The sequence below is a fragment of the Etheostoma cragini genome, chromosome 1 (genome assembly GCF_013103735.1).
Source record: "Etheostoma cragini isolate CJK2018 chromosome 1, CSU_Ecrag_1.0, whole genome shotgun sequence".
Lineage (NCBI taxonomy): Eukaryota > Metazoa > Chordata > Actinopteri > Perciformes > Percidae > Etheostoma > Etheostoma cragini.
The window spans coordinates 4,474,892-4,486,129 of NC_048407.1; the positions used below are offsets into that span (position 1 = coordinate 4,474,892).

The window sequence follows — 11,238 nt, forward strand, 5'->3', positions numbered from 1 at the left end:
GACATTGCCATAATTCACCAAACTTCAAAAGGAGGCAGTTTTCAGGGTTGTTATTTGACTAGAAGTTTCCATGCCGTTTTTTTAGCCTCCTTATACGCTTTTTGCCAGGACAAAGTGGGTGATGAACATTTTAGTGGCCTCTCAGTTTACTACACTTAACACTTCCTGGTAGGTGTGGCTGGTCCTGGCCTTGTAGGTTAGTGAGGGGATGGATGATTCCAATTTGCCACAGACTCTCAAAGACAAACCAAAATTTCTACTTAAAAAAACAAAAACAAAAAAAACAGGGAAAGTATTGCCACTACTTTCTAATAAGGCACAGGTTAGAAAGAATTGAAAGAAAAAGTTGTAACTAATTTTTAAGTGGTTAATAAATAATTTACTCATGCCTAATCAATTAACAAGAACAAAAAAATTTGTTGTTGAGAAGAAAACCATTTATATCCGTATACCATTTCTATACCATTAGTAGAAATGCATTTAGAAATGTTGGTAATCCATTAATTAATCCTCACCAAATTGTTTATGAACAGATTTTGCATGGTGGTCATACAGTCCATTCAGTCAAGGGGTTTCCTCAACCTTGCAGCCAAAGAGTAATGTTTTATCAATTTACAAGGTATGTGTATAAAACATGACATACATTATGCATTTACTATAAATAAAGCCATTTTTTACAAACGGATGGAAACAGTGCTACAATATTTTGCTGCTAGAATTAACCAGAAAAGGACAAAACCTTTGAAAATTATGGTGACCGCAGCGGGTGCAACATATTAGAATACATGAACTACAAAATTATGGGCCATTTTAACCGTCTAATAAAGCATCACCAAGGCAGCAAACACAGACGTATAGACAATATACACTCCATAGCAGCTGCAACCCTCAGACACGCACATTCCTTCACACTTCCTCTAAACACTGGTGTGTGGTCAGCCCATTACTATACACCATATTCACCCGTGACTGCTCCCACATTCACAACACTAACTCATTCCTGAATACTCCTGAAGTAGAGCGGATCACCATCTTTAAGCTCCTGGGTGTCCACATTTTACATGACGTCTCCTGGTTACTCAATACCTCCTCTCTGATCGAGAAAGCTCAACCTCTTCAAACACCTCTTCTTTTTCAGAAACTGAAAAAAGATGGACTCTCCCCTTATATCCTCAGTAACTTCTATAGCTGCACAGTCCTCCCTAACTGCTTCACAATATGGGAACTGCACAATGGCAGACAGGAAAAACAGCTCAAAAAATCATTGGCACATCACTCCCGGCCATCACTGACCTTCATCACTCACTGTGTCTGCGACGTGCACACAATGTCATCAAGGACCACACACAGTCCAGTCATGGACTTTTCTCCATTTTCCTGTCTGGGAGACATTACAGGAGCCTTAGGAGTCACACCACCAGGCTCAGAAACGGCTTTATTCACAACACCATAACACTGCTTAACACCAAAACCAAACACTAGCTGCTGCACTGCCCCACTCCAACCCTCTTATTTTGCACATGGTCTATGGACTGTCCGACTACCTCTGATCACTATGCTTTACTAATCTTTACTAATCTTTACTAATACACCTCAACAACGCACTCTATAGGACCATACTGCATTCGGTCTCTCTGACTATTATAAGGACTGTGGACTGTCTGATTTCTCAGAATTCTACGCACTTTATTTGCTAAATACACTTTAGCAAATAAAGTTAATTCAACAATAGACTAACATGATTACACTGCATTCTGTGTTTCATGTCTTTTTTGAAGAACTGCTATAAAGTGAAGGCACTTTAACGAGTGCACTACTGGTTCGATGTAAAAACTGATTGACTGACTAATCAAAAAATTCAAGCAAAAAGAGAACGTGCAGTTTTTATACATGGCACGGTGCAGCACGCACACACACACACACACACACACACACACACACACACACACACACACACACACACACACACACGGTTGACCCATCAAGACTCTGCCTAGGCACTCACAGCCTAATCAGGAGATAGCTGTATAGCCATATAATAATGATGATTGAGAAATGCAATGATGGTTTGCAGAAATCTGATGAATTAATGGTGCTGTATGGACACAGCCATGCATTATGACAGCTGATTTGGCACCTTTGGAGAGCTTTGCCGAAGCAACAAAGTTGGGGACATTGCACCTTCCTCAATATATTTCTCATTGACAGGTTGAATGAGTGGTGGAGAAGGCTCAAGTATTGATACTAGGCCATTTTCCCAATGATGGAGATTTATATTATCATAATGGGCCATACATTCAGCTTTACATATCTGATGAAAAAAATGTGTATGCATATTTCTCTCCTTGAGTGTATGCAGTTTTAGTCATGAATGACCACAATCTATAATTTACAAGGACCGAAAAATCTAGTAATTTCCTAAGCATCCAACCACGAGGCAGACAGAGGCCCTGTGGTGTACAATACGGCTGATGAAGATATTGTGAAGGTCAGATGAAAGTGGCTGCACTCAACTGGATGACCCAGCCGGCCTCCCACCTACATTAGCCCCCATGTTGAAAGCAGCCTCAGCATCACCCAAATGTAAATATGAAATATATCTTTAAATAAATTAACTAGGCAATATGTATGTATTGCCTAATTATTTTCTTTAAAGATGTATTTCATATTTATGTATTTAATTTGATTAAAAAGGAATTCCGGAGTTCTGGCGCCAAGCGGAACTGATAAACATGGTTTGCGTTCTTACCGGACGTTAAGTTAGTGCGGACATGTGCAGCAGCATAATATCCACTGAACACACTTTCACTCATCATACATCTCGCTTGCATGGTGGCTTGTCGCTAACTTGCGTGATGTTGATTCGTAAATAATGGCTGACGCTGCTTTAGAGGAAGTTTCAGTGTTATCGTCCATTTACTGCGGCGACGGAGAGTTCCAACTCATCCAGCAGTCTGGTAAGTTAACGTTAGTTAGCATTTAAGTTAGCTATTAACAGCGTCGTGTGTTTATCTGACTATGTACAGTGGGGCTCGAAAGTTTGGGCACCCCAGGTAATTATTTGTATTGATGTGCATTAAGAAGTCAAGAAAAGATGGAAAAATCTCCAAAAGGCATGCAATGACATATTAGACATTCGTTTATTATGCCACAAAAATGTAGATTTTATTTCCATCATTTACACTTTCAAAATAAGCTAAAAAAGAATTACGTCTCAAAAACTTTGGGCACCTTGCAGAGTTTCTAGCATGCACCCCTCTAGCATTTTGTTTTGTTATTTTGAAAGTGTGAATGATAGAAATAAAATCTAACTTTTTGTGACATATTATACAAATGTCTAATCAGTAATTTGATGCCTTTTGGAGATTTTTCCATCTTTTCTTGGCTTCTTTATGCACATTAATACAAACTTTTATCTGGGGTGCCCAAACTTTTGAGCCCCATGAATCTAGCTAGCTAAGGCTAACGCTACAGGTTAAAATACAACCTGTGGCTAACCTTTCGCATCAAGACACGCCATAAGGCTGGGCAATATCAATATCATGCATTACAGTAAAGTGGTGTAATTTTCTGAACATACCAGACTTACTAGCTATCTGTTCTATTATTTGCCCTTACCTATTGTGTCATTATTACCGAAGTTATCCACCTCTTCAATGGAATCACATTGCTAGGCAACAGCCTGGCCCCTTGTTAACTTCCTGTCAGTTGATAGATTGTTCGAGATGATCTGCGCCTCGCCTGTAAAGTGGACAGGAGCAGGCCGCTGCAACCGGGGGCGGTGACAAAAAGCCGCGATAAAGACGGACAGGTTCCAGCAGCCTTCATGCTGAACAGGAAGTCAAAGAAACACGTGTCAACAGATGTTATCCGACACATTTATCAGCTTTTACACAGTCTCCAGTTGTGTTTATTAAGACAGAGTAGCTGTCACAATTCTCTACACATGATCTGTTGTTGGTGTTAATAAACAACTGGATATGCATATGACTGTATATGATCCGTGATCTGAACGGATTTGGTCTTTCTGATTTCTTAAAATCATTATCAGGCACACATGTGTTCTGTACAGACTAAGCCTTTAAATCAGACAAATAGCAATTCAAATCTCTCTGATTCAAAAACAATAAAAAGTTTATAAAACGTCATCATGTTGAGTAGATTCGGAACCAATCAGCTGAGTGGCTGGCGTTTCCCAGCATGCTCCAGGTTCGCCTGGGTCTTGCCAAAGGAACTGCGCTGCCTGTGTCTCAAACTTAGACAGTAGGCTTGTTGGAGATGAGCCAGGTCTGCACAGAATGGATCACCGGCGATCGCCCAAGATTTGTGTCAGACTTGATCTCGAGTTGCTCTGACGTCATGAACACATGGGCAACGATAACTTCACGAGATCAAGGCTGCCGCAGTTCTGAGACGCAGGTAGCACAGTTGATTTTTGCGAGACCCAGGCCGACCCAGAGCATGCTGGGGAAATGACGGCCTCTCAGCTGATTTAACAGCTGATTGGTTCACAATCGACTCAACATGATGACGTTTGTACAAACCTTTTATTGATTTAGAATTGGACAGATTTTAATTGCCATTTGTCTGATTTAAATTTTTCTATAGGTAATCTCAGCAGACAAATATGAGTTACCCAAATATGAGTTACCCAAGGCTCTGTTCTGGGGCCTCTTCTGTTTAACATCTACATGCTTCCACTGGCTCAGATTATGGAAATGAACAAAATAAGTTACCATAGTTATGCAGATTTATATAACCTTATCACCAGGGGACTATAGTCCAATACAAAAACTGACTAAGTACATTGAACAAATTAAGGACTGGATGTGTCAGAACTTTCTTGAATTAAATGAAGCAAAAACTGAAGTGGTTGTTTTTGGAGAAAAAAGAGGAACGATTAAAAGTCTGCGCTCAGCTTCAAACAAAAATGTTAAAAATAACAGACAAAGTCAGAAATCTCTGTGTAGTCATGGACCTGAATATTAACAGCCACATTAAGACAATTACAAAGTCAGCCTATTATCACCTTAAAAATAGATCAAGGGTTAAAGGACTTATGTGTCAACAGGATTTGGAAAAACCTGTCCATGCTTTCATCTTCAGTAGACTTGTCTACTATAACAGGGTCTTTACAGGTCTCACAAAAAAAACAGACAGCTGCAGCTGATTCAGAACGCTGCTGCTTGAGTCCTCACTATCACTATCACATCACTTCAGTTCTGAAGTCTTTGCACTGGCTTCCTGTGCCTCAAAGAATTAACGGTTTAGGGCGAAAATACATTTCTAAACTGCTACTACACTATGAACCACCAAGACCTCTCAGGTCATCTGGGACAGGTGTGCTTTCTGTCCCCAGAGTCAGAACTAAACAAAGGGGAAGCAGTGTTCAGTTTCTAACTCCCAGAAAACAGCAGGTCCAGTGCAACGCTGTTTTTTTAAATCAAGGTGGAAGACCTTTCATTTTGATGTTGCTTTTCTTGAAATGATTGTTAATTTTTTAAGGTTTAATTTCTTGTACTGCACTCTAACTTTTATTTTTATTTTTTAATGTTATTTATGTAAAGCACTTTGTATTGCCCTGTTGCTGAAATGTTCTATACAAGTAAAGCGGCCTTGTCTTGCCTTAAAGGCTTATTCCGTACAGAACACATGTGTGGCTGATAGACGAGAAGTCAGAGAGTCTAATCTATTTGATCGTGCATCATCTAGAGTGTGTTGTTAATTCAAATCAGCAACATATTGCATGTAGACCATTTTGACAGCTACTCTGTCGTAATTAAAACAACTAGAGACTGTGTACAAGCTTATATATGGGTCTGATAACATTTTATTAAATCGCAATTGGACCACAATGTTTCTGTCACTTCTTGTTCAGCCTGAAGGCTGAGAGTGGATTTTTGTCACCGTCCCTGTCTGCTCTCGTCCACTTTACAGGCGAGGCACAGTTTATCTAGAACGAGCCAAGTTAACTCTCATGTTGTCCTCTGGTCAAATTGACCCGTTTTCCTATATCAATGTTCTTTTTAACTACACCATTGTAATTACCCAAAATAAGATGATTGATTCCACACAATGCCCTTTGGCAAGTACAAATCTCTACTTTCCTTAATTTTGGGGTGTCTTATTAATTTTTATAGCATTTGGGGGGAAAACTTGAAGTGGTTTTGAAATAGTTTTGAGTAAAAGTTGACATATTCCTGTCTGTTATCATCCATCAACATACACTCCTTTAACTTTAATCTGAATAATTCCTAATTTCAGCTTTTCTAACTCTAAGTTAATAGTTTGCGTTACATAGTGTTGAAAACACCGCAAAAAAGTGACAAACATCGAAAAAGTGTTGAAAAAGGGACAAAAATGAAAGAAAAAGTCAAAAATGTTGATTAAAAGTTTTAAAGAAAGTTTCCGCCTTGCTCTCATGAAATAGGGGAGGGGTTACACATTATATCAGGTGAAAAAACGGCCTGATATAATGTAAATCCACCCTGTAACTCATGTGGTAGACGGGTGAATAAAGAGGTTAATTAAAAAGTCATATAAAATGAAATGAAAACAGAAATCATGTTAGAGGGCAGGGACGAACAGGTTAGTAATAGAACCCGACCGATAAAGGATTTTAAGGCCGATACGAATATTCGTTTGCTTGTTTTGTAACAGGTTTCTGGATTAAAAAAAAGAAATATATATATATTTTTTTATGTCCAGAATCGTGTGACAAAACAAACATATTTCCCTAACCTTAGTTATTTATGTCATTTATGAGTTCTCACTAAAATATAATAATTTGTTTTATTGTCACAACAGAACAGAGGAACATCAATACATATTAAAATTCTGATAAATGAAATGTATAAAAATACAAACTTAAAATATAAAACTTAAAGTCCTTTGAACATAAACACACCCTAAAAAAAATTAGTGTTGCCAACAGGGACGTTGTAGGGCGCCCTCTGATGGACAAATTATGCAACACCAACGCTCATAACATGGTTGACAGTCTGTTTTTATTTTTTTAATTTATCAGATTTATTCATTTATTAGAATCATTTATTTGTCATTATAAATTATTCTGATGAATGAATATAAAAAAAAATTGCCCATTATATGTTGCCAATACCTAATATTGGCCGAAAAGATCGGTCCGGCTCTATTTAGCAAAGACGGGGCATCCTCAGACCACACCCGCAGAGAATGGACAGATGGAGGTAGTCTAGATTAAATGTACAAATATTGTTCATAAACCTGCATCTGATGTTGAGTTACATACATAGATAGGCCTATCAGTCGGGCTATGTAGCTAAGGTGCATGGCAGTATGGACCTTTGGAAAACACTGTTGATTAATCCACAATTCTAAATGACGCATTAAACAATTCACACGTCACCTTAATGTAACAAATAAACGTAGTCATGTAGATAAATGAGTCACTCGTTACTATGGAAAACCCTGTTGAGTCTTTCATAATACTGATCAGTATTACTTTTCAAAACAATTCACATGTTACTATTTGTTCCATTTAATTTAAGGTTCCATTAAACCAAAGCATGTTTTCCTCCCATCCCCGAATGCTATGTGGAGTAGCCAGACCTACCTTCAGCAGGCTTTGGAGGAGGGTCTGTCAAAGCGAGACTACACTTTATTCAACCACAACACAGTCAACCAGGGCTTACCATACCTCATTGCTCCCCTGCCCAGCCACCCTGATATGTAAATACGGGTGGTATAATTCAATGCTATCTGCCACTGTGGTCTCAGAGTCGGCTATTCCTGTCAATCCAACTGTCTGTTAGTCCTGTAGCAGTGCTGCCGCGTTCACTCTGTTTGTCTCGTAGCTCAGGATGGGCTCATGGTCCAAATCAACAGCACTGTTGGAGGAGAAAGACGGCTGGATGTGAGACTGTTGTTCCATCTGCTGCCCAGCTACCCTTCCTGTCCCCCCGCCATCTCCGTCTCTTCCACTGCTCTCTCTAGGACTCAGTGTCACAACATCAGACAGACGCTGCTGGATCAGGCTGCAGCTCTACCTCCAGAACCAATGGTCCATCAGCTGGTGGAGTGGTTGCAGGTAGGCTGAATGAACACGTTTCCAAACTCTCTGTTGAGCTGTTACTTTCAAAATTTATCTGAGCATTAGGGATGTCCCAATGAGCTTTTTTTGGGCCCCCCATCCCGATCCAATTTTAACCCTTGTGTTGTCTTCCTGTCAAAATTGAAATTGACGCTTATTATCAATGTTTTTAACTTTTTCTTATGTTTTTGTCCCTTTTTTCAATGTTTCTCACTTTAAAAAAAACGTTTGACACTATGTAAAACTAACTTATTAACTTTAGTCATATTAGGCTTATTTTTGGAAAATATGGTCAATAAATCTCATTTACAGGAAATTATACCTATTATGTTTGAGCTAGAAAAGCAGAAATTAGGAACTATTTAGACTATAATTAAAGGGAATTTATGCCATAAAATTGAATAAAACATCCCCAAATTAATGAAAGTAGAGATTTGTACTTGCCAAATAGCATTGTTTGGAATCAATCATGTTATTTTAGGTAATTACAATTGGGTAGTTAAAAAGAACATTGATCTAGTGAAACGGGTCAAATTGAGCCGAGGACAACGTGAGGGTTAAAGTTCCCATGGCATGAAAATTTTTAGGCTAGAAATGGTGATAGGTGTAAACCGAGTCTTGGCTATACTGCTCTGCCTTTGAGAAAATGAAAGCTCAGGTGGGCTGATCTGGAATCTTGCCCCTTATGAGGTCATAAGCGGGGAGGCTGCCTCCCCATGAGAGAGAGACATCATGGCAAACGAGCAAAGTGGCAGATGGTCAAGTTCACACCCCCTCTAGTGGCTGTAATTCTGCACCAAGGCTTAATTTTGGGAAAGAGACTTCAGATACAGTATTAGGGAACAATTAAGGTCTATATAAAAGCCTCCCAAAAGCACCCTGATAAAAAATTCCTTCAGCTTAATGCATTTAACTTTTAGTTAAACTTGCGTATAAAATCAACTTCTCAAATCCACTTTGATAATTTTGGATGTTAAGACTATTTTCCTTTTCTAGTTTAAGATACTTCCACACTGCTGACATTTTAGCCAAGGTAATGAGTAATGCCAAGTTACTTGCAAGATTCCTTGCTGCTGCAAATTGTGCTCCGCTGACTTAAATGATGGGAGTAAAGTGATTTTTGACTAAGGGGGGGGAAGATACAGCATAGTATCATGATATTTTCTGTGGCAATACTGTATCCATACACAGATGCCAAGTATCATTCTAATATCATATATGCATTGGTCAGTTTGTCTGCTTTACAATCCCATTATGCAGCATACAATTAAAGGGAGATGAACAAGACATTTCATTTTATAGATGAAACAGATATTAACAACGTTTCATTTTGGGGACATAATTTAAAATTGGGAAAAAGTTGAAGTTTGATAAAATATCATATTGTATAAATCACATAATATTTTAAATCACAATAATATTATATTGTGTCATAAGTATAGTGATGAAATCGTATCATGAGGCCTCCGGTGATTCCCACACCTATCCTCGACCGGCTAAAAACTTTTTTTACATTAACCTTCATGTTGTCCTCGGGCAAATTTGACCCTTTTTCAAAGTTTCTATGTAAAAAAATATGGGTTTTATTTAACAAAATTAACAGGGATGGTTCCGGATGGCTGTGATTATCCATCAACAAACGTTCCTCTGATCTTACCTATTAGTCAAATTAATTAATTATTTCTGGGTTTATAAATCAAAAATGAAGAGTAAATTAATATAAATGAGGTGGTTGAACATGACTTCCATAAATAAGTTTAAAACTATTGGTAATTAGTTGGAATGAAGTTGGTTAAGACGATGGATGACAGAATTGGGTGATCATTTGTACTTGATGCTTATAAAATGCTCCTCAGATAATCTTTTGGTCTGTGTTAAACACTAGCAGTGTGTGGAGGTGACGGAGAAGTGCGGAGAGGAAGAGGAGGAGCTGAAAGAGATAGACAGAGAGGAGGAGTGGACGGCAGTGCTGTCGTTAGACCACATCCGATGTCGGAGTCGCTACATCGGTCTGCTGGAGCGCTGGAGCCAGACGCTGCAGCTCAGTGGGAGCTTGCTCCTGGGACCCAGTATACTGGTGGTTCTGCAGGGAGCCAGACCCAATATCAAGGTACCAACCCACATTTTTATCAGCCTGCTGCTTTTTGTATGTCTTTTATGCAGCATGTCTTGTACATACTAGAGAGGGGCGTCTTTTGGCAGTTTGCAGATCAAAAATAATCAGTATCAGCGCTTTATTTGCCAGATAACTGATAAAGTTAATAAATTGAAAAGTGGTCTACTTTAGCTCCACTCCAGCTCTGTGTCTGTCCCTCTGCTTCGGCTTCTCTCACCACTGAGCCTGATGGAATGTGTGTGTCGTCCCCCAGCAACACACACTCTCTGACTATCTTTCACTGGGTATCAAGTTGAACGTTTCTCAGTTATTAAACAATTGCTTAAAGCATTTAAACAAAGGTTTGTGGTAGAGTTCGCAACAATCCAAAATCTTTATGACTTAAAGATTTTCATTTTCACATTAAATGCAGTTTCACCAACTACTAATAATCGATATCGGCATCTTTGCCAGGCTTGAAAAAACAGTAAGTTCAGCTTACGATTCTACACAATTCACTGTTTTAAGTTTCACGATTCGTTTTTTTTCAGGATTTGTTTTTACAGAATGAGCTGGACAAATGAATGAAAAGTATTCGTTTTAATTTATATTTACACAAACCGTGCCAAACAACAGATGTGTCCTGAAATTATATTTTATCTTAAATAACATAAATCAAATAAAAGATTAATAATTAGATGTGTTAAACAAATCCCACATCAAAATATCTAAATAAATAGAAAAAAAAATTACACTTAACTGTAAGGCGACACAATATATATGATATCTTCCTTTTGTATTTTTATACTATATGTGTGTGGCTGTCATGTGTCTGTTGCCTGTGTGTTAGAGTCTGACCAATATCTGGGCGGGCTGATATTATCGGCCAATATTAGACATTATTTTTAAATATTCATTCATCAGAATCATTTATAACAACAAATAAATGATTCTGATAAATGAATATTTCAAAAATAAAAACGGACAGTCAACCATGTTATGAGCGTTGGAGCTTTACTGGATTTTTTCTTTGTATAAATATATATATTTATTTGTATAAATATATATATAT

At 38.2% G+C, this 11,238-nt stretch overlaps 1 protein-coding gene across 2 annotated transcripts in view; it reads left to right on the top strand.

Moving 5' to 3' along the window:
• Positions 1-2,766: 2,766 nt before the first annotated feature.
• The window catches only part of rwdd3 (RWD domain containing 3), an 11,323-nt gene continuing 2,851 nt past the window's right edge, over positions 2,767-11,238 (top strand). The window contains exons 1-3 of one of the 2 annotated variants that reach the window (XM_034868095.1): positions 2,767-2,957; positions 7,836-8,068; positions 9,960-10,181. In XM_034868095.1, coding sequence (XP_034723986.1) covers positions 2,873-2,957; positions 7,836-8,068; positions 9,960-10,181 — 540 coding nt within the window. In that variant the 5' untranslated portion in view covers positions 2,767-2,872. Of the gene's footprint in view, positions 2,958-7,835; positions 8,069-9,956; positions 10,182-11,238 lie in introns of both variants that reach the window. The other variant, XM_034868087.1, reaches the window with a different exon arrangement.